The sequence below is a fragment of the Schistocerca americana genome, chromosome 1 (genome assembly GCF_021461395.2).
Source record: "Schistocerca americana isolate TAMUIC-IGC-003095 chromosome 1, iqSchAmer2.1, whole genome shotgun sequence".
Taxonomy (NCBI): Eukaryota; Metazoa; Arthropoda; class Insecta; order Orthoptera; family Acrididae; genus Schistocerca; species Schistocerca americana.
The window spans coordinates 306,148,510-306,173,430 of NC_060119.1; the positions used below are offsets into that span (position 1 = coordinate 306,148,510).

Genomic DNA, 24,921 nt, shown 5'->3' on the forward strand with positions numbered 1-24,921 from the left:
TGGTGTGGAGGAAGTTTGCTGTTTCACATTTGTACTTATAGCATGAGGACCACTCACTATAATTGTGTGATAGTCTAAAATCCCAAATTATTAGCAAACACACAATGTTACCTAATATTTTCGCATTACACATGCTAGTAAAATGAGGCACGCACACACACATTTCTAAATTTTATGACCAATCATGTGTGACTGCTACGGTTACCAGTTACCTTCTCCTTCATATTCAGTCACAAACTGTTGTGCAGTATGTATGTAGTATCTTCCGCAATTTTTTTCTGTAATTTTACGAGCTTCTCAAAGCCTTCTTTTACTGTCCTTTGTTAGGCTTCTCTAACTCTGAACAAAACAGTCCAGCTCTCATCCAGAGTTGTTAATGTCTTTGCTCACTTTGATTCCTACAGATCCTAGACAGATGAACAATGTAACAGTTACTCTTTCAATTTACTTGAATTCCCCCTCCAAAATCAAACATTTAATTCCACTTCTACAGAATTCGTCGAGATACTTCTTTTTACACTCTTTTAGACAGTCTATAGCAAACAGAAAGCCATTTTATTAATTACCGACAATGAGAAGAGTGAGACTGCTTATCTATTAAACCAAGTGTGGTATTGGTGAGTCTCCATACCTCTAATAACAAACAATATTTTACCCATACCGGATCTGGAGAAATGATTTTGGTGCCAAAGGATGGAAACTGTTATCTGTTAATGTGTTTTTCCATCTACAAAGCTCTAACAGCAGCCTGATTAGCTAGATACAGATAGTGTACTGGAATGCATATGTTACATCAACTTAAAAACAAAATTATGGCCAAAATAATGGATTCCGAAGGTGACATACTGTCAAATACTAGACTTCTGCACGATAATGTCACATACCACAATTCTTTAGCTGTAAAAAGAAAAGCGCTCACTTGGAGACATGAATTATTATTCACAGTCTTTCTTCAGTCATTTAATTTTATTATATTAATACTTGCTTAGTTTCCTCTTTACTTAAGAGAGCAGATGCTTTACTCATTTGCCAGCCACTGTGTAAAATATGCTGTCCATGTAAAACAGTTGTACGCACTTGTTGTGAACAGCAGTATTCGAAACAGTAGACTGGCATTTCATCTCACAACACAAGCTACGTACTGCACTACCTTCGTGTTATTTGAATAATGATCATTCAGTAAAAGAAATGCTGTTTCAGCTTCTTGAACAGCCTTACTGAGCACATTTTTGAGAATTCTGTCATTTCTACAGTTACAGTTACAGACATATCTCAAAGAATGTCCAGCGGATTGTTGGGTAAACCTGTAACCTCCCAGATGGTAGCTGCTAGTCGACGGGAATGTTCCAATACACATGATGATGTCGCAAGACCAAGATGAATGCAATATAGTTCAAAACATCGTATCTTACTGGGCGATGTCTTAGGAAAAGAGAGTTCCATGAGGTTCCTTGAAAAAGAGAAACAAACAGTAAGAAACGTGAAACATTAAAATGGGTCATCTTTATTGAGGCAGTTGGCTTATGATATAGTAGCAAATATTTTGTATTTGTGTACATGTATTACGACACTATTCTGCAAGTAACAGCTTTCTTAAAATGTGATTTTAGAGTTATGTAATGTCTGTTTTCTAAGTTGTGACAACATCTTCAGCTACAAATATTCTCACTCAAAAATAAATACACTACATGTTTGCTGGTACACCTGGACAACTATTTCTCCCGTTTAACACCTATTGCTGGTTTTGTACATGTGCGTTTTCCCCTCCCTATTAGGTACAATTGGAATTCAAGCTGTCTTAATTCTGCTTCTGCACAATTACTTCAGTTACTTGTTACTGCTTGCCTAGTTAGCATCTACTATTGTTCTCTCTTTTAATGTTTAATTTGGCAGCTGCACTAAAACAGAAACCAACCACTTGCTGTTAAATGAAACAATTGTTAAAAATCATATAAAATACAGTCAGCTTATCATATCTTGATCAGGATTGGGATAAGAATGAAGCATGCTGTTGCTGGCCTGAAGCCAATTTCAATATCTTCAGCAACAGTACTAAGCTTTACTCTCTTCTTTACCTCAGCAATGACTACTAAACTATGAAAATGAATGACAGAAAAAAGGAGAGGATTAATATAATTATTATATTGTTCCTATTGTTAACAAAATGACACATATAAATACAATGAAATTTATATTTTGTCTTCACAGTCATCAAACATATATGTTACACTACACAGTGTCCAAAATGTGTTTTCTATTATGTAGCCTCTTTTTTACCACACAGTATGACTTATGCAGTTGTCTCTTGTAAGGGCACCTTTTAAAAATAGAAGCTGCTCTTTCTAAAAGCAAGAAAGATTCAAATTTTTCTAGGGACCCATTTTCAAAATTTATTCAATTAGACCAACTTACTATAAATATTTCTGCTTTTATTTCAGGAAGTTTCTAGCTAGATTATTGAATACCTTCTAGTAATGAAAGGTTCTGAATAGAATAACAACAATATCAAAAGAATAGATTGCTGCTCACCACAGAGAAGAGGCGTTGAGTCGCAAACAGGCAGAATAAAAATGTCTGGTAAAATATTAAGCATTTGGGCAAAGTTCTTCTACTGACGTAGAAAATGACAAGTAATAAGCTGTCTGTCCACTTGAATGGTCACCACCAAGCTGTGGTTAAGAAACAGCTGGACCACTCAGTTGTTGAACATGTTGCCCAATATGATGTGCTTCACTTTAACAACTGTGCTGTCTGGGATCTTCCTACAAACACCAGCTTTTCTGAATTTCACAAGTGGGAACTCTCCTATGAGATTTGGATATCACTAGTTCCCATGATGCCCCTGGCCTCAGCCTTCACATGTCCCTACCCTGCTTCCACTCCACCATTACACATGCCTTCTATCCCAGTAATGCTCCTAATAGTCTTTTGTCATTTCAACCCCTCCCTTTCCTTACCGCCCCAGCCTCAAGACACTGCATCTAGCATCCCTATTCTGCCCCACAGTCCCTGCACACTTCCACAGCCAGCACATCATCTCTAACCACCTCTACCCTGCTATTCCTCCCCCTCCCTGCTTCATACCATCTCCTACCTCCACCACACACCCCTGCAAATTGCTGCTCATGTCTTAAATTGTTGCAGTTGGACTCTAGTGACTGGAGGCTGCGCGCGCGCGCGTTTGTGTGTGTGTGTGTGTGTGTGTGTGTGTGTGTGTGTGTGTGTGTGTGCGTGCGCGCGCACGCGCGCGCTCATCTGTGTGCACATTTTCTATTTCAGAAGAAGGACTTTGTCTGAAAGCTTAATACTTTAGGAGTCTTTTTCACTGCTCCTGTCTGCGATTCAATGCCTCCTCTAAGTTGTGAATAGCACTCTATTCTAGCCATACTGAATATCTTCTAGGTTATTTTATCTGTACTATTTCAATGTTATACTACAATGAAAAACAAATGTTATTGATGTGTTAATCATGAGGTGATATTTTTCTTCAGAAAGCTCACTTTTTGAGGCCATACTTGTTAACAACATGTTTTGAAAGTTTTTGAGTTGAGAAAAACAATTGTGTACATGAAGCCAGAATTTTTCAAAACAGTTACTGCCTTGGTAATATACAAACAAAAAATGTACTGTTGGTTATTTCATTGTCCTTTACTTTTTCAATCATAAATATCACTGGAATGCAGAAACAGTGGAAACACTGGCTATGTCACAGAATAAGAACAGGAACAGGAAATGACAACCCCCCCCCCGCCCACACACACACACACACACACACAAACACAGAGAGAGAGAGAGGGGGGGGGGGAGGGAGGGGGAGGGGGAGGGGGAGGGGGAGAGGGAGAGGGAGAGGGAGAGAGAGAGAGAGAGAGAGAGAGAGAGAGAGAGAGAGAGAGAGGGAGGGAGGGAGGGAGAGAGAGAGAGAGAGGGAGGGAGAGAGAGAGGGAGGGAGGGAGGGAGGGAGGGAGGGAGAGAGAGAGGGAGGGAGGGAGAGAGAGAGAGAGAGAGGGAGGGAGGGAGGGAGAGAGAGAGAGAGAGAGAGACTGTTTATTGTAGTAACTACATAAGCATGCCAAGTTGGCATCACCATATCAACTGATAAATAATGAAGTACATTTTAATTTTATCATAATATTTTTCATAACTATGAACTCATCTATTTTTTTATCGTATCAGAGACATCTGGCAAATTCCTTAGGTTCACCGAAACACCTATTTTCTTTGGGTTTTCATTTTATGGTGTTCACTGGACTTGAGCTACAACAGACGATCAATCCTTTCCTCAAATTTCTAATATTCCAATATTCCTTATTGATTTGAAGAACTTAACACTCAAAGGAGTTTTGTTCGACGACTTTCCTTCCATTAGAATTATCTTACACAATTTTACCTCCAAAGTTGTAACACAACAACAAATACTGCAGGTTTATCAGTTTTTAAGACAGGGCATATATCGTATCACTAAACTGGGAGATTTTCTGACAGCAACTGATTTACTGACAAATTTGAAATCAAGTGTGTTTGGAATAAATTGTCAACCACGAAACCAGAGAACATCCTAAAATTATATTTTTCATTTGTGTCCTATCAATAAATCACTATGTTACTAGAATTCATCCAGTAGACAACCAACAAGGAAAAAAAATTGCACTCTATGTGATGAGACTACTCATCATGCAGCATAAACTATTAATTCTTGTGGCCCAGTATTGATAAAATCAAATGAATAAACAAGACAAAAGTCAAAAAGTGGTATGTATGAAACTGAACCCATGGTGAATAACATATGATGTGGTCGATTAGCAAACAAGCAGATGAAAGATTAGCAAACAAGCAGATGAAAAAGCACTGGGGCAAGGTGGAGAGTTTAGGGAAGTAGGGGAGAGAAGATTACAGTTCAAAAGAAAAGACTGTGTAACTTTCAAGTCTGGTGATCTTGGAAAATAGTTTCTGTGATCAGTATTCAGATGAAACCAACTGTATCAGCATGAAGAGTCCATGTACTCATGCTACAGTAATTCCAATTGATGGCATTTCAGTGGCTGCTCCAGTAATGTGTGTCACTGATGTCGCTGTCTATTCACAGTGTCCCAATTTTGTACTCATGATCTGCACCTATTCCAAATCTTACTGTCCACAAATAATTGTTAGTAAGTACCCATAGCTCCAGGTGTTCAAGCATTTAATTAAAAAACCTAGTAATTTACTATCAGGATAAGTCCTTGTCACATCAAAAGAAATTCTGTTGTGGCAGCGGCTTCAGGCAAGCTTTTGCAACAAGCTGAGGGGTATGCAGACATAATTCAGCACCCTGCAATGCTGTGTCCTACAGTCAGCAGTGAACCAGGCTGCTACGTGGTGTAGCACAACATGACATTTCCGCAGGCAGCTACGTGACAAGAGTCTAACTCCTACCATAACACACCCACCTGAAGTGAGTATAATTACTCCCTTCTCAGCTGGGAGGAGCATCTCTTTAGTGCTGTGCATTCAACCAGCACAGTGTCCATGCCAGTTGTCAGATGAACGTGTGGCTGAGCCACTAGAACCTTAGTGAGCAGTGTTACAAAATAAGTGAAGCTGCCCATCCACAAGCCATCAGCAGCCCTGACAGTTCTGGGCTTCAAACTGGAGATAAAGAAGCCCCATGGGTACCTCCACTTGACATTCTTCCAGTCAAGTCTCCAAGGGTCTTCTCAGGGTAACCACACATTCCTGCCAGCCATTTCATATCACACGCACTTTACACTAGCCCAGTCGCCAGCAGCTGTTCTACTACTGCAGCAATCCACTGTCTTGGAATCTTGGTATATGTTACTCCCTGCCTACTAACGTCTGACTCTGGCTGCCATCATCACAGTGCTGTAATCGAATCAACATATGATAACAAATGTTTCTGTTAAGAAAGTATTCTTGACTCCGCATTCAGCATGGTATAGAAGAATCCGTTGTTCAGCTTCCCTCAGGTATCTCATCGTTGTAAGAAGTAGCCACCTGGCAGCGTAGGTGCCACCCAGCTGTAACACAGATGTCACAATATACATTTAAAAGAGAGCCAGTACCCACGAGCGACACCATAAAACTATACGGGCCTGACTGGAGTGATTTCTATGGTGGCAGAGTTGAGTTCAGCTAGGCTCAGGATGTTGACCAATGGTGGCTCAAGACAACATTAACAGTCACACATTTTATTGGTTAACCAGCTACTACACTTTGAGTGTCATTCCATAGTGGTATGCCTCTTGGCATGTGCTGAGAGCAGAGAGGTCAGCAGTCTCTGATGTAATAGTTGGCAAGTGGCCAGCTTGACATAAGCAGTGGGGCAGGAATGCTGATGCACAATGTCTGTAGCAGCATGTGCGTCACCCTGGTAAGAGTCTGCAGCTAAGAGCAAAGTGTGCCAACAAATGCAGAAGCCTGCTGAGATTCTTGCAGTAGAAGACAGTCCCACAGTGGTGGTTGTCTGCCCTTGTAAGTGGATAATTACAGCATTAGCCCTTCAGGGCAGAAGGCTGCCTGGAGCTGTAGTGAACATGAAGATGGTCCACCAGCTGGAAGGCAGCAAATCCATGGGAGTGGACATAGAACTAGCAGTAAGCTCATCAGTGGTGGAACTCAACTGCCCTCCTAGAAGGTGCTGCCAGACTAAGATGCCTTTGGCTAAACATGATATGTACTTATACAGGTTTGTTGCCTATTTGTTGTGCTGAGGCACTGTTTCCAACTACAAGACAGCAGCCAGACAGTGTAGCATATAGCCTGCTGTTGTTTTGCTCACCTCGCCTTCCTGCTGTGTCATAGAATAGCTAAACTTCATGTGTCCTTGCCAGTCTCAACAACATGGATCGGGCATATGGCTACTTGTTCCCTCTGACAGTTACTGAAGTCTTCATTGAAATTAACATGTGCCTTCCCCCATTTTCTGATATTAACATTACTGCCCACTAGGGCATCCCACTTCAGCATGTAAGGGCTGATGGTAAAACACTTGTACCATGCATGGTCATCTACAACTGGGAACCATAGAGTTGCACTTCATCTGTCATTAATTTGCACTGGCACTACATGAATGTATAGCAGCAGATTCTGCTTGCTTGCTTGCAATGAGTCCCAGTTCCAGAGGTAGCTCGCTCTGAACCTTTTGTAGGCCAGTCAGGTACTGCTCTTGAGTGCAACAACATGGGAAAAAGAAGCCTGCCCCTCTCAAAAGACCAAATGTCCCACAACACAATTCATCATTTAAAAAAAAAAAAACCTTTATAGGTGACTATTCTTCTGAAATAAAACTACAGTAATTAGAATTTCCTCCCATAGTCTAGCTATGAAATCACACAGTGCAGCAATTATATGCTGTCCTCCCCACCTCTCCCATAATAATTCCTTAACTAAAATTACAATCCCAAAATAATCTTACACTTTTCTTATGGTAAACAAAATTTAATTGTACTCCACATCCTTTTTTCTTACTTCTGAGATCTTAACCTATACAGTACCTCATGTATAGACATTGCAAGATCCTTTTGGTTCTCATTCTCCTGATCTTTCCTTGCTCTTTTCTTAGTGGTTGGTGCTGACGCTTATGGCAACGAATCCAGAGCACATTGAAATGTTTGTAGGCATCCAGCCCAAACTAGTCATTTGAGTTGGCAATTGTACCTTGACATTTACCAGTGACATCTTGATCATGTGGCATGGCTCCTGGAACCATATTATAAACTTCTTGGTCTTACCTTTTGGCATACATGGACTTAATAGCATCACCCACTGCCCTACAGTATCTCTGACAATTTCTCCGCACCTTTCATTACCTCTTCCTGATGCTTTGGTGTTTCCCCTCTCTATAGGTTTCCATACCTCTTTGCAAAATTCCACACTTGCTCTCCATTCCACCTGATCTTTGGTTTGACTATCTTCTTTCCACACACCAGCTCAAACAGAGAAATTCCACTGCTGGTATGCACTTTGGGATTATTATTATAACATGAAGTTAATACACTGGTCGGTGATTATTGTTTCAAAGGTACTAAAACTTTGGCAATCAGTTATTCACCATGGCCAGCACCACCAAAGCCAACTGTTGATTTGAAATGGTGATCAGTACTACACACAGTAAGAAATGGCTGTTGATAAATATCGATATATCAATATTTTTTCCAAAACGTATCGATAAATATCAGCAATATCATCCCCCCCCCCTCCCAAAAAAAAAAAATACTGATATCAAAACAGCAGTATTGAGTGCCAACATCTTCATTTTCATTTAGTTTTTTCACAATTTTCGGAAAATATTTGAAGTTGTTCTTTTGAAATTGTAGTAGTATATAATCTTACTTTCACTGTGTGAAGGAGTTTTACTACTTTGTTAGATTTCATCGCGTACAATCTTTCTCTTTGACTGTGTGAAACAAGTATGTGTGGCATAAAAGAAGAACACTGTTTGCACTGGGGGACAGGTTGTTTTCATTTCTGCAAATGTCAGCAACCTAGCAGTTGTAAATGGTGAAGCTAAATGTTGCTGTTTCTGTTGGTAGCACCAATTACATCCCCTCACAAGTCTCCACCCATGGCAGCAACCATTCTTGTTCTTTAGATTTTTGTCCATCGTTTTCAGCAACTGTTTTTGAAGAATGTCGATGTGAAGAAATAGCACACTAGTTGCATTAAAAATTTTTTTAACACAACTGGTGTGATGTTTGTTTGCATTGGAAATCTTGTTATTCCATTGACACCACTACAACCACACCACCGCAACAGTTATGCTTGATATGTTACACGAGATTGCTGAAAAGACTGGGCTAAAAATATCCTATGAAAAAACTGAGTATATAGAGCACAAACATAATACAGAAAAGTTTATGAAAACAAAGTATGGAAAAATTAAAAGAGTTGATAGATTCAAATACCTGGGGGAGTGGATCCAAGCCAATGGACTGGATAACACAACAAATAAAGAAAGAATAAAAAAGTTGGAATTTGCATATAAATTAACACAAAACTACTACAATAAGAAATCAATATCCATACAAGCAAAGATTAAACATTATAATTCAGTTATTAGGACACAAGCAACATATGGATCAGAGTGCCTAACATTGAATAAGAAAGGTGAATTAAGAGAACTAGAAAAAAGAGAGAGAAAAATATTAAGAAAAATTCTAGGTCCTGAGAAAAACAAGGAAAATAGGTGGATTAAAAGGAGAAATGAAGACCTATACAAAAATACAGAAAAGATCACAGATACAATGAGGAAGAGACGGCTAAAATTTTATGGACATTTAAAAAGAATGGAAGAAACACGGATTACAAAGAAAATTTTTAATTACGTTAGTAAGCTGAAAAACACTGTAGGATGGATAGAAGCAGTAAAGGAAGATGCCAACAAAATAGGTGTTACAGAAGAAATAATACGTGACAGGAATAAGTTTAGGCTACTTATAGAAAACGCAAACTATGAAGAAGATGCGCCAAAACCTCGACCCAAGAGAGTGTGGACAGATGAGCAGAGACGAGCAGTTGGCGAGAAAATGAAGAAGTACTGGGAAGAACTGAAGAAAAAGAAACACCATAAGTCTTAAGTTGTATGCGGTCCATAGCTGGCCAAATTCATAATAAAAAAAAAAAATAATAATAATAAAAAAATAGTCACAACGCAAGGTTTCCTGCTGCCATGTAGCTAAAAGTTCCTAAAATATCCATTCCTATCATCTCAAAACGTTTGATTGCCTCTAGTAGCCTCCGTAGCAGTGCTCACTGATGGCTCAGTTCCACTCGCTGTGTATATGGTGTTCGATTTTCCATGCACTTGTCTATGTCTCTTTTGCTTGTCCTCATTCTGTCACTCCTCAACCTGTCGCCCTATGACAGCCTCATGCCCTGATAGTATGTGATTATGTGCTTTCTACAATACCACTTCCCTTAGCTTAGCAGTTACTACTACCCTTGTCCCAGTCTCCTTGAGCTTTATAGCAATCCATTATGTACAACTTACTGCAGCTGTGAAGTAAACAGTTTGCAGTCTGTGTCAGCAGCCTGTGCTTCCTGTCTCTCTCTAAGGCTGTGACCCAGTTGCCATACTACTGTAACCTTCCTGCTCAATTCATTTGCATTTCCATACTTCCTGCCTGGTTTTGTGGACTACCTCCCTGATTCACTCATCCTCAACATCCACCTTGTAAGTCTGCTTGAAGGATCCTTAATGGTACCAACCACTTCAGTGCTACGTGATCGGTCACTACCACCAATTTTTTACTGTACAGATAACATTAAAAATTTGTAACAGCTTATATCAGGCTCATCATCTTCTCTGTTATGGAGTAATTACTCTTGGCTTTGTTCATTTGCTAAGTGGTGTAAGCTAAAGGATGTTCCTCACCATATATTAAATGACTCAAAACACATACCAATGCCTGGTTGGAAGTGACACATGATTGTGCAAACTACTCCTCCTAAGTGAGAAAGATCAACTCTGGACTTGATGTCAGAACTTCTTTTAGCTTCTCAAATGTGACTTTACACTCCGTTGCTCACTGAAATTTTACATCCTTTTTTTTAGTGAGTAAGTGGCCATGCAACATCCAAAAAGCCCTTCATGAGTTTTCTGTAGTGATTGCCCCATCCCAAGAATGACTGTAACTCCTTACTTGTCCCAGGAGCCAGAAAATCCCACACCACCTACATTATTTTCAGTTAAGATGTAAGCTGTAACATGTCCAGAGGTATATATTCCACCTATTCCTCAATTTTAGAAAAAAGACAATCATATGAAAGTGTAAGAAGCTCAGTAGTTGGTGGAGCATCCCACTGTTTACTGTTTGAGGTTGTTATAATTTATAGGTAAGACATATGAAACAGGACGCGTATAGAATGTCTACAGGGCACCCTAGCACACTTATTTGCTGGGTGGACATTTAATTGTGCCATGCCATCACTACTTGGAGATGTTTTGGACTTCTCAGGGAAGATGGGCCATAAAGAGTTGTAAAAACAAAAGAGGACTGAAAAATGATTTGTTCATTTTACTTCGTTAAACTTTGGTCATTAGCCAAGACAGATATATTTAGATCTGTCCTGATGTAATGACTTGGAAATTTGAGATCTGATACAGTGTATTGTAAGACTGTCCAAGACAATTTAAAATAAAACAGTTTTGTGAGAGAATGTTGAGCTATAATTTTGTAGCTGCTTGACATATTTACAATCATCATACCAACTGCATCGGAGAAGAGCCGTACATAGTAGCCAGTGGCCTTGATTAGCAAGTCTATGACATCAAGAAATCATCAGAAGGCGACCATAATTGAGAAGTAACATTCTATGTTGCAAGGAGAAACAACACATCTGGTGATCGTGATGCCACGAGAACAAGAAGACGTGGTGTAAGAGAGTTTTGTAGCAAAAAATGGAGAATTCCATTAAAATAACATTGAGATAAGGGTACTGTCAAGGAAAACAGAAGTCAACAAGTACCCTGATAACTAAGTAATAAATGGTCCACAACAAAATAAAAAGTACAGTAAGAAGATTTATAAATATCTGAGAAACAATTATTGAGTGGGTTAACCCCAGTCAAGATGTGGAAGATATAATTATTCCACAAGTTGGAAGAATGATGCCTGTGGCAGCGGTAAGTAGTTGTCATCTCACTGCTACAAGCCATCACACCAGTCATCGGCTTACGGTGGCACAATAAATCCCAGTGTCGGTCACAGCCTGCATCCCACCACCCTATGGCTTCTTTCTCAACAGACAAGCTTCTCACCAGCAACTCACTGGAATGTGCTATCGTGAAAGGGAAAACAGTGAAGTAGGAGTAAATTGAGCATGAGTGGTTCAAGCTAGTGTATTGAGATTTGGATGTTAGTATGCACTAGGAGCATGGATGTAATGTTGGAGTGGTTTATGGTAGTGCAAGAAAATCTGATTGCACAGATAAATGTTGTTCGGATGGATTTCAATGGTAAGATCACTTCTGCTGAAACAAATTTAAATACTGCTCAAACTGATGTAAATGATTAAGATGGGAACAGAATTGCATAACACTAAACTTAGATGATATTATCAACACTTGGGGCAAAAAATTAAAGAATTGAGTTGATGATCTATCAGGTAGTCCTGATGCTATCAGACAAGAACTATCTAATTATAAGAAGGTGATTTTGCCAGTATAGAGGCCACAATAGCTGAATTGCATAAAGATTTACAAAAGGACATTGAAGAATGTTGTGCCTTAGTTAGACTTGAGGTACAGGAGAAATTTAAAGAATTAAATGAACTAATAAAACAAACAGCATTGGTACCTAAAAAGGAATTAGAACAGATGAACAGCCATATCTCAGAAATGCGAAATCGGATAGATGTGTTAGAACAGGGTAGATAAATAATTAATGTAACCAATAACAGAAATGCTTTGACTAGTTTGGAGGCATGGCTCCAAGGTTTTCTTGAAGAAAATAAATTGAAAAACTAAAGTCTGCTAGTCCTACACCTATTCTTCAGTAGAGATGGAAGAAAATCTCACTCAGTTCAAAAACCGCGAGGGGAAGAAAAAAAAAAAAATTAAATTAGCAAAAGATCTGTCACAGAGAAAAATAGCCTCACTACTAAACTAGTAGAAGAAATACATTTGGGGACAAGAATGAATGTATCAAAGTAGTTTCCAAAATACCAACCTGAGGGAGTTAATCTTATTTATTTTCCCAGAGTGTTGTCAAGATCATTATCCAAGAAGTGAGAAGACATAAAAAGTTAGATTTTACCAAAAGTTACCTAGTAGGGAAATCAGCTGAACAGAGCACTGCTCCGGATGTTAAATCATGAGAAGGCATTCAAGAAAGTTTAGGAAGAAATACTGGCTGGACAGCACACGAGAAAAACTGACATTAAAACTGTAGGGCCCAAGACATTATGATAGATAGATCAAAAAATTTGGAAAACCCAATAGAAGACATAATGTTTTTACTAAGGCTATACACAACATTTCTGGGGGGGGGGGGGGGAGAATTACCTTATAAGTAAAAACAAATATGGAATTTACATCTTTTATATCAGAAATTTTCTACCTTCTCCTATCCTTTACTGATAAATGGTTGGGTATTCATAGATAAATTTTTTAGGGGAGGTTGGTTAGGATATCACTTGAGATGTGGTAGATGCACTATTACAGTGTAGCAATATTTGTGATTGAGATAAGATACTTCAATGCATTGCGTACATTATTACATTCACACATGCTCAAAGGTGAGGTGATGAATGGACGGTGACATATAGAGCCAGATGAAGCTGATACAACTTACTGCTAACGATTGATGTGAATAAACTCTAATCTCTTCTGGCTTGCTATAGGGGCGTGTTTAGGATCACTTTTCGGGGGACTGTACAATGTAGCTGAAAAGAAGTCATTATGTAGGGGATGTTAAGGCTCTTCATCCTCTGGTGTTTCAGTCAAGCACTTGACCTGGAAAAGTCCTTAATGGGGTGGGGATTGGTGTAGGTATCTGTCTTTGGGGTACCTTCTTTCTTCCTTCAACCTACACACATTCATTCTTCTTCCTCTCTTACTTTTCTGTTAGGAATACTGGTTTCATCTTCCCTCTGTCCATGCGCAATAATTTCTATTGATGAAACCTTTCACTTTTCGATGTCTAGTTAGACACAGGGTAACTCACTTAAGGGAGTTTGAACGCCCTATCCCAACAATGTTAAATTTAGTGACGTGGCTTCCCTGTATATCAGGAACCACTGCAGCGATTCACATGAAACTTTTACAGGACATTAAACTGTATGTTCTGAGTTTACTGAACTGCAATAATTGCATTTCAGCCACTGCTTTCAGAAATACAATTTTTTAACTACATGGTTAAAATCTTGTGTACTTTTTTGTATGTTATCCTAAATAATTTTAATTATACATAACATTATGTTCTTCTTTTAGTTCAGTAGACTCAGGATATGTATGTTATTACTCCCTGAAAATCTGAATACTCTACTTGAAGTGGTTTCTGAGATTTATGGAAAAATGCAATAGAAAATGTAAATTTTCAGAAATGGCTTCTAAAGTTTCAAAAAACTGTAACTCAATTAACATATGCTTAATTTTTTTTATTTTTAGTCACTCAGAAGCACCCTGCACCATACTGTACATCATCCTCTTGATCTTATTTCACAGTTTTTTCTTCTTTTCTTCTGTCTGGACTCCTTAGTGACCAACTGTGCTGCATACTCTTGTTTTATCAATGCGAACCTTGCCCATCCGTTCAAGTTCTCTGATGCAGTTTGCTCCAGGATTAATGCCCATATGCTGTAGCACTTTCACCCTACCAATGTTGCCATCATTAAAAGCACTAACAGCATCACTGACCCCCAACTTTAGTGTCTTCTTCAACAAAAACATTTTTTGATAAGCGAATCCATATAAGATTACTAAACGACTCATTGGGATTTTGACTCTGACCATTCAGACACTTCTTCAGTAAGCCAGGATTTGCCAGGTCTCTGTAAAAAGGTTTTATAATATCCATGACTGCTGCTGGGAAGGAATGTTTATGACTATATGAACTGTTTGAGTACCGGGCATTGCAGTAATTGCACCATGAATCAGGTCTAAGAGGGCAAAGGTGGTGTATTGGTTTTTCATCATTTTCAACAAATCCTCAGTATTATTTCTAATGGCCATCCCATAATACTACTGTAGCTCATCAATCATTTTGTCTTTCAGCCTGCCTCTTATTGTTCTAGCACCAGAAAGTTTCTTGCCTCTCAAACTTTGTTTCAACTTCCTCAACCTGATGCCCATCCTCTTCTGGACATGACTAACACATTCCACTTTTGTGATAATCTTCTCACCATGAGACTGAGCAGCTACTACACTGTTATATGCTTTTGAGTCACCATCACCTAAGAACTTAGTGTCGACTAAAAATTTCAGTAGCTGCAGAAGCTTCCATAGCACCATTTGTTCCTTCATAATTTCTGTCACTGATATGCCCTTCTTCACTCCCTGATCTACACTTACAACAGTGTTTGGTTAAAATCTGGAAATCTATTACCTTTCCAGTACCCGCACTGGTCACCATAGCAGCAGAATTCTTAGAACTGTAGCCACACTTCTGCCAAGTGCCATCAAAAGCTACTGGTATGTCAGTCATACCATCATTTATTTCAACAGCTTCTTTTGCAGCACCCTTCATTGACTCTCCTGCAATAGATTCCACAGCAGCTCCAATAAATCCTGCATACTTGTTGATTTTACAAGGTGGGCATGGCATATTCATCATGGCACACATTGTTTCTGCTGCAGTATGTCCTTTGCCAATACCTCTCAATCCACAAAACCACATAACATTTACTTCAAAATAATTGTCTTTACACTCATCAGAATTCCAAAATAAATGAGTATATTTACAACTGGCACAATTAATGATAAGTTTCCTGGCTAGTCCATTTGATACCTCACCGTCTTCATGTAAACTAATTGGCCCTCCACGCATTTTACAACCCACACATTCACCTAAAACACTTGTTACAATGTGTACATCTAACCTACCATTTACATCACTTTTGTTTTGAAAAAAACTGTGTATCACAACATTTTATTTTAATATTCGAAGCACTAATGGGTGTTTCTGTAGATTCTGACAAGTTTGTCTGTATTTCATTTTCTGTAACTTCACACGCCACAGGTTGAACACAATGTTTCCCTTTATTCAAAAATCTATTAGCACGAAACCCACATTTCTTAAAAACACTTCACTTTGGCATCATACTTTACTTTTTGAGAGGTTTACCAATATATTCATCACTTTTCCTCAGAAAAATGTTAGCACTTCAACATACAAGGCGTGTTTATACTATGAAACGATTCAATATTTTATTTGACAATGCTACCACTACAAACACGTAATTTAACCTCCACAACACAGCAATCCATAGCCTTCTATATAAAAAATTCCCGATTTTATTCGATCTTGAAGTAATGACGTAAAAATTTTAACATTTTCAATCAGTGTGCATTATATCTATAAAACTAAAATAAAATACTTCCCATGTGAGTTTATAAGTGAAATATATATATCATTTTGTTCAGAAAATTGCAAATTTTATAATGAGATAAAAATCCGAAAATGTGAAAAAAAAATTTTTTTTCCATTCTGACTCCCCTGAAGATGGACAGACTCAGACAAACAAAAAATTTTTTGGCATACTATGAAGCATAGTTTAAACTATTTATCAGTGATGCTAGCACTGTCATGTTGACACGGGGAAGAATGAAGAAAGGGAATAGTCATCTCTTAACAAGAAAGCTGACAAGTTAAGGCAATATGCAGATTTGACCAGAGGGCATTATGAGCAAGATATGAAAACTGATAACATGAGCAACCGAAGAGCAGCACATTTATGATGGTCTACTTGCATTATCTCTCATGAAATCCTACTAGTGGGAAAATAATTAAGTTCTACAATAAACAGCAAAAGTATAAGACTTTTCAGAAGTAAATAAAGTAGAAATTCCATTACATACATGGTGAATATAAATGCAATCAGTGAAAATGGTGTACCATATGATATGATAATATAATAGTAATTTGTTATAATTTGTGGTGAATTACAAGCCATTGGAATGGTATGCGAACACTTCTTTGATAGTCGTAATCAACAGAACAATATGACAATAATATCATCATCTTTCATATATGACATCATCATCATTCATATCTTTCAGATGGCTGCTTGCAGAACCATGTCGCCCCGTTGCATGGCGTAATTCTCTCCTCATAGAAGGTTCTGCCAGACTGAGATGCCTTTAGCTAAAAATGATGGTATTTATACAAGTCTGATGCCTACTCGTTGCGCTGAAGCACCGCTTCCATCCAAGTATACCATAACAAGGCAGTGGCCACAAGGTGTAGCAACTGGCCTGCTGTTGTCATGGTCACCCAGCTTTTCTGCTGTGTTGCTGGTACCACACAATGTGGACAGGAAGGATTTATCTTCATCCAGTGTACCAGCACCCAAACAAGATGTTTGACATGTGGCAAAATTAAGTTTGGTGGGAGATGCTCAGGCATACACAAAGTACCAGAGTTACGGAATGTACACATTTGAAATTCTGAGGGCAGGCTTGGTGCAGTGATAGAGAAGAGAAAATACTGGCAGGTATTATGGGAAATACAGGGGAAGTCCATTGAAAACTTTGTGGACAGGACAATGTTAGAAATCTAAATATTAACACATACAAGTTGCCAGACTATGATTATACCAAAAGGGTGTTTCTACAAGAGGCAGAACAGAGAACAGTAAATGCATTTTTGCAGGGGTTATTGCCCAATGTTTTAAGAAAAGTACAGGCATGGCATTAGAAGAGAGAGATGTGCTGACCTGGGTTTGAGACAGAAAGCGAATTTTCACTCTAGGAGTTAACTGTTACAGATGTAGTAAAATGGCCCACATATGACAGGAAAGCTGTGAACCGCGATGTATGAAATGCGGGGAAACAGAGCATCTGGAACCAGATTGCAGACAAAGTCTGACATGAGGGCATAATAGGTTGGTGTAGCATGGGAATAGTAACCTATTGTTAAACAACAATGGGAGCTCTGAAGCAGCCATACAATGCCCCCAGTAAATATAAGCACATCCAAAATGTACAGGGTGGCATAGTTTTGTTTAGTGGACGGAAGGATGCATTAAGTTTTCCTTGGACATGTTAAAATGTGTGTGAATTCCTACGAACTTCTAAGAACAACACACATGCCCATACCCAAGGTAGGACTTGAACCTCTGGCGGGAGGGGCTGCGCAATTCGTGACATGAAGCCTCAGACCGCACGGCCACTCTGCACAGCCATTGGCACGGATTCACAGTTGTCCATGGGAAGTTTGGGCCTCATGGATTGTAGGAGGTTGGGCCCACCATGATGTAGGTTATGTGGAGCGAGTGGAAATGATGTGTGTTCAGTGAGTTCAGTGGTGTCAAGTTTTTGGGTCAAGACAAAAAAAATTCCAGGTTTGTACCGATGGTTTGTTTCATACAGGTGATGCTCACTGCCCAATCTAAGGGTCAGATTTCTTGCTTGAACATCATGTTACAGTTGACCTTGATTGGTGCATAACAGAACTCAATGGGACATCATTCCATCCAGGGGAAACTGCTGACAGTGCCACACTGTCACAAGATTCATTCTTGGAATAAGGTGAACCATTTAAACTGTATGCACAGCCACTAAGGCTCAATTTGTGCAATAATGTACTGCAAAGTATGGGAAACTACTGAGGGTGAGTGTGATATTAATTTGTCAGTAAACATATTGTATGTATTGGAGCTGCTAAAGGAAAATCAGGAATTTGATAAAGTGAGGCATTTTGTATACAGGAAATGCTGTACGTTTATGCAAGTTAGATGGTAACCAGGTAGTGCCCTTTGGGATAGATAATTTTAGGACCACAGACATGCATTTCTCTGAGGGATTGGTGATTTCCAATTTGGAGATCTTGCAGGAAGACAATATGGTCAGAGAAAATTCAAACCCTAAGCTTAAGCAAGCCACCAGTTTAGCTACATTATGGGAGAAGGCAGTGCCCTTAGCAGTTGAGAAAGGGTCTTTGCCAATGGACCCAGAGACACAGGATAGAATCGTAACTGAGAATGAACACTCTGTGTATTGTAAATCATACTGTATAACGCATAACCTACAACAAGTTACGGCAGAATTTATTAACCAACAACTGTTCAAAATTAACGTGCTCCTAAAATAGCATGAACTAATTTATGAGCAAGATATAATTTATGAGCAAGATATAATTTATGAGCAAGATATAATTTATGAGCAAGATATAATTTATGAGCAAGATATAATTTATGAGCAAGATATAATTTATGAGCAAGATATAATTTATGAGCAAGATATAATTTATGAGCAAGATATAATTTATGAGCAAGATATAATTTATGAGCAAGATATAATTTATGAGCAAGATATAATTTATGAGCAAGATATAATTTATGAGCAAGATATAATTTATGAGCAAGATATGATGTCACAGGATGTATATGACATAATCTGTTACCAAAAAATCATCCGTAAAATACTTGACAATGGCGACTAAGCATCTCCACTATATGGTGAGTAGCAACTTTCCTTCTTTAATAACCAAACAGTTACAGATGCTTATCCAATCCTGAGTACAACAGAAACTTTCAACAATCTAGAGACATGCAGATATTTTTCCGAGAGGATTAACGATAGATGGAATTTGCAGTCCTGTCAGGACATCATCAGTATCTTCATTTGCAATTTGGACTGAAAAACACATCAGCCACTTTTGAGCACCACAATAAGGGGTACTGTGACGATTTAAACCTAGACAATGTATGGGGTATTTCGATGTGTGTTTAAGGAGCTGCACACTGTGCACCTAACAGTCAGTTTAGAAAAGAGTTACATCACACTAGTAGTAGTACAGCATTTAGGACACATTTTGAGGAGGTCCAGAGGACCCCAAGTTAATAAAAGCAATACAGGATTTTCCGGCACTATGTACAGTAAAACAGTTGCAGTCATTCTTCAACTTGGCAAATTATTTTCGAAAGTTTGTACCAAAATTTGTAGAAATATTACAGCCGCTTACTCACCTATTAAAGGAACAAGTGAAGTTTACTGGTAAGCAGAATGCGAACATATGTTCTGTCAACTGAAAGAATAGTTAACTACTGGGTGAATACTAGTTTTCCCAAACTATGCGAAGGCATTGTGTCATCCTGTAATGTGAGCAATCGTGCACTCAGCTGTATATTAAGTGGGGCGAAAATTGGGAATTTTAAAGTGTGTGGGACCAGTACCAAATAGGACTAACAGGAGAAATATGACGATGTTTGGTTTGTGGGATGCTCAACTACGCAGTCATCAGTGCCCGTACAAAGTCCCAATTTTTTCACAGTCCAATTTTTACACACTATGATCGAGCAACTGTCACGAATGATGATGACGATGATGAAATGATGAGGAAAACACAAACACCCAATCCCCGGGCAGAGAAAATCCCCAAACCATCTGGGAATGGAACCCGGGACCCAGTGATACAGTGGCAGCAACACTATCCACTAGACGAGAAGCTGCTGACAACAGGAGAAATAGAATGTATACAAGGAAGAGCAGCTCTAATGGTCACAGGTCTGTTTGACCTGTGGGAGAGTGTCACAGAGATGCTAGAGAAACTGAACTGGCAGATCCTTGAAGACAGCCATAGTCTATCCCGACAAGTTTGAAGAATCGGCATTAAATGATTATTCTAGGAATATACTACAAGCCCCTGCTCATCGCTCACTTGGAGATCGTGGGGCCAAGATTAGAATAATTACAGCACACACAGAGGCACTTAAGCAATCATTCTTCTCATGCTCTATATGTGAATGGAATGAGAAGAAACTCTAATAACTTGTACAATGGTATGTTCCCTTTGCCATGCACTTCACAATGGTTTGCAAGGTGTAAATGTAGATGCAGTAGTCAAGAAGTGGTCAGGAGAGAACATACGGTCACTTCTACCTCACAAGAGTTGATAAAAGAGGAAAAGAACTACTCAACATCAGAAAAAGAGAAGCTAAGTTAAATATACAGCATAGCATATTTTAGGCATTGTTTGTATGGGCAATAATTCAAGGTGATAATAGATCGTGCTATGAAATGGCTATTTGGTTTAAAAGATCAACTGAGCTAGTTAATGCGCTGGATACTAAAACTCAATGAATTCAAGTTTGTGGTATTCATATGGAAATGCCAGAGGGCTGAGATGGAAAGATTGTGCAATATGGCAAATGGGTTCTACCTCTGCAGAGTGCCAGAAGGTGCAAGCAGCTCATGCAAGATTGCAAGCTATTCACAATGCAAGCACACCATGAACGATGGGGTGCTATGTAAACAGACAAAACTCTGATCTCATATTTTGGTATATTGGGAAATAAAGTGTTACAAAAGGCACTTGACCATGTTTTAGCAAGGCATGGAGTTATAGAAAAACATATGACGTGTAGTCGAACAATATTTGTGAAGAATACATAAACAGGACACAGAACAGTATGTAGCAAACTGTGTTAACATGTTCACAAAAAACTGAATTATGTCATTAGCAAATTCCGCTGCAAAGATTACCAGAGGTTAGCAAACTGTTTGAAATGATTGGTTCAGACATTTTAGGTCCTTTTGGGCACACACTGCATGGAAAAGTTGAGTGTTAACAATAACATATCATTTATCGCTCTTCATAGAAATGACAGCTACTCCATATCAACGAGCCGCAAGCCACGGTCAATAAAAGTTTGGTACTCAGAGATGCTGAAAATGGAGGTACTAACTTTATATCAGGACTCATAAAGCAACTTCATTGTTTGGTGTGAGTTCATAAATTAAGAACAAGTGTATTACACCTGCAAGCAAATGGCAGAACTGAAAAGGTTCACAGAATGCTAGGGAAGGTGTTTTGTCACTGTCAACAGTCATCATAATAACTGGAATACACAATTACCTTATAGAGCGACAGCATACAATTCAAAAATTAACAGAAGGACAGGTCTATCACCTCACAAGGCAGTGTATGGATGGTAGATGTCATCACTATTTGAGATGGAGAAACCCAGACTGCATCAGTGCAGGATTAAGCAAATACTAGGGCTCTAGAGCAGCAGGAGAGAAAGGGACAAAAGGATTGCCAAGTTGTCTACATAGTGTGTTGGGCAATGGGTGATGATGATGAGCACTTTCACCCTAAAGGAAAAAACTAAGAGATTTTATGCTCACTAAAGAGATCCACACCAAGTTGTCAAGATGACCTCACTGGTAAATGTGAAGTTACAGCTGCCTACTCGAGAACAGTCATCCTTATTTTACCCTTTTCAGAACACGGCAGAGACTTAACCACTATTAGTGGCACTGGTCTCCAACAATGGGAGAAGGTAAGAAAAAGTGGGACAACAAAGTGAGCAGACCACACCCACACAGTCTGCAAGTACCTTGCTGTATGCACAAAGGTCAGGAGATAGGCTGCCTCAGGGAAGAGAGAAGGGTCATTAGAGTTCCCCAGCTTTAAGTAACACTACCAATGGATATAGCTGTCAGGAGCATCATGCTATCGGTGCTGCTGCACTTCTGCGCAACCATGAAGTGATGAGTTTCTGCAGGTGCAATCACTAGTGGACTCTGAAACTGGCATACAACACCTGGGCATTAAAAAATGAGGTTTGGAGCTTGTACAAAGCTTTTGTGGAGATCTATCAGGAAGTTATGGAGAAGAGGGTGTTGAACAAAGTGTGTGAGGAATATTATAGGCCACTTACTACCCATATGGACAATTACAGCAGACTATGGCTTTAGTGCTGCACATTCTGAGAAGGTGTAAATGGATTCGGATACATGATGGATGAAGATTGTTGAAAATTCTCTTTGGAACAGCTGATGCTGTGGATATAAGGCACATGAACTATATGTTAGTGCATGTGCAAACAGAAACAAAGGGCAATAGGATTCTGGATGAATGGAAAACAATCCAGCAGGCTAATCTGGAATAGGAAGTGTAAAATAACTCTAGGTTACCACAACGCTTAACTGTGGAGCTGACTCACTATGTCAAGAGGACATCCAATGTTGTGAATCACAGTTTGGGTATTGTACAAGCATGACTACACCTGTTAAACACACATTTGGCCCTGGCAAGACTTTAGTGCATCCTCACTGACAGTATGGGAGGCAATTGAAAAGAAGTAGCATATTTACAGGCAGCCTTACACCGCACAGTATGAGAGCAGGCAATTGAAAAGAAGTAGCATATTTACAGGCAGCCTTACACCGTGCAGTATGAGAGCAGCTAATTTCAACTTTAATATCACTGTGACAGTTTCTGGTAGGGCTAAACCAGGCACAAGTGGAGGTATAAACCATACTGGAACTAACTGTGTATCCACAGGAAAACATGCTGTAGCTCTACTGCAATTTCACAGCAGCAGAGGTAAGCACTGGCCACACCAAATTCCACATAATAGTACTGTTACCAGTTGCAGGCACTAATGGCAGGCATAAATGCTATCTGATATATCCATATCCAGTAAAATGGGAGACTTTAGGAAAATTTTTATGTCCCTCAACAAAGGAGATTCAGCTGGGAAGACTGACACATAGATGGCTGCAGAAGAATTGCACAGATTCCAGAGGGAGGTTAAAGTACAGCTCTCTTCGATGGTCCATACTGTCACAGAAGATGTGAAACGGAATGAATCCTCAGAAGAAGAAACATAGGTGGGTGCCCATGGAACATCCTTGCAACCCATGCAAGTTTTCAGAAAGTAGGTTTCCCTGTATTACTCAGTGTATGACTCAGTCATAGCAATCACCAAGTGCTATGAACAGGAATGCTCACGAGAAACAAAAAAACTAGAATAACAGAGTAGTGGGATATTGTTAAATGGGACTCAGTGTGACATTGGAGGACTGACTTTTTGGCTTCCAGCAACAACAGGGATTAAGGCTGTGAACTATTGTATCCTCTGCTATTTCTACCCAGTATTTCTTTTAATAGCTTCCCATTGAAGAATTTAACCTATCTGGATGCTACCTTTGACTCCCCTATACTTACCGGTAGTTCCTCAACAAGCTGTTAGCAGCACAGGATCGCCACATCAGCACGGAGCAGTAGGCTTAGTTCCAGAATATTCTTGAATACTGCAGCAGCTAGCACTAAGCCAGGGCAATGTGAATTTCATCTTCGGAAATTTTCACAGTCTTGATCGTCGCTTACGTGCCCTTTGTCCGCCACTGTCAGAAAGCTGTCCACCCAGTCGACACCCCAATCCATTACCTCCTAATCTGGTGGACTGACCACAAGGTTTAACTGAAGTGACGGAACATTCTGGGTGTAGCAGACACCATACACTATGTTATGGTGCATGAGATGAAGAAGAAGACAATGTACAACATGTGAAGACTGGTGTGAGGGAGAGTGAATTGCATGGGCAGAGGGAAAACTGACGAGACAGTAGTTGGGGGGTTGGGGGAAGAGACCAAACAGCGAGGTCATCGGTCTCATCGGATTAGGGAAGGAAGTCGGCCGTGCTCTTTCAGAGGAACCATCCCAGCATTTTCCTGGAGCGATTTACGGAAATCACGGAAAATCTAAATCAGGTTGGCCGGACGCGAGACAGTATTACCATGCTCTTTTAGTAGTTGACAGGTTCAGCACAGCCTGCAATTTGGAGTCCTGAATTCAACCAGTCAAGAGGTATTCTGGCCAGACACCGATATAATTCTGTAGTTAGGCAATGCAACTGCAATGTGGCTTTCTACTGCCAGTGTTGGGCTAGACTTTTACAAGGTGCAGCACAACATTTCACTTCCACAGACAGCTATGCAACTGGATCACAACACTGTCATAATACATCCAGGTGAAGGGAGAATAAATGCTCCCTGCTCAGACGGTAGCAGGATTCCTTTGGTACCATGCATTCGACCAGCACGGCGTTTGCTTAGATAACTTGTCAAATGTGCAGCTCACTTACTACAGCCACAATGAGCAGCATCAGCAACTTGGCAAAGTGGTTGATCTATGAGCCATCAGCTAGCCATGATGGTTCCATGCTTCAGACTAGATCTGCTGAGCCAAGGTCACCCCATAGATGCCATCACCACACACTGTAGCTGGTCTAAGAGGCTCCTGGGTTTGACTTACGGTGCCAGCATGTTACCACCAGCTGCACAGGGCGGTTTGCGGTGTTCACTGAACGCAAGCCCAGCTGCAATGCCAGAACAGGTGTGCAGTGTTCACTGAACGCCAGCCCAGCTGCAATGTTATGAAGATGACACCTGATTTCTGTCAGCAAGAGGGCCGTCACCACCAGGTGCTGTAATGCTGCTGCAGCATTGTATAGAGTCAGTATATGCTTCTTGCT

At 39.6% G+C, this 24,921-nt stretch overlaps 1 protein-coding gene across 1 annotated transcript in view; it reads right to left on the reverse strand.

Moving 5' to 3' along the window:
• Positions 1 to 218: 218 nt before the first annotated feature.
• The window catches only part of LOC124595962 (Hermansky-Pudlak syndrome 1 protein homolog), a 154,728-nt gene continuing 130,025 nt past the window's right edge, over positions 219 to 24,921 (reverse strand). The window contains exon 10 of the mRNA XM_047134898.1: positions 219 to 1,450. Coding sequence (XP_046990854.1) covers positions 1,273 to 1,450 — 178 coding nt within the window. The 3' untranslated portion in view covers positions 219 to 1,272. The remainder of the gene's footprint in view (positions 1,451 to 24,921) is intronic.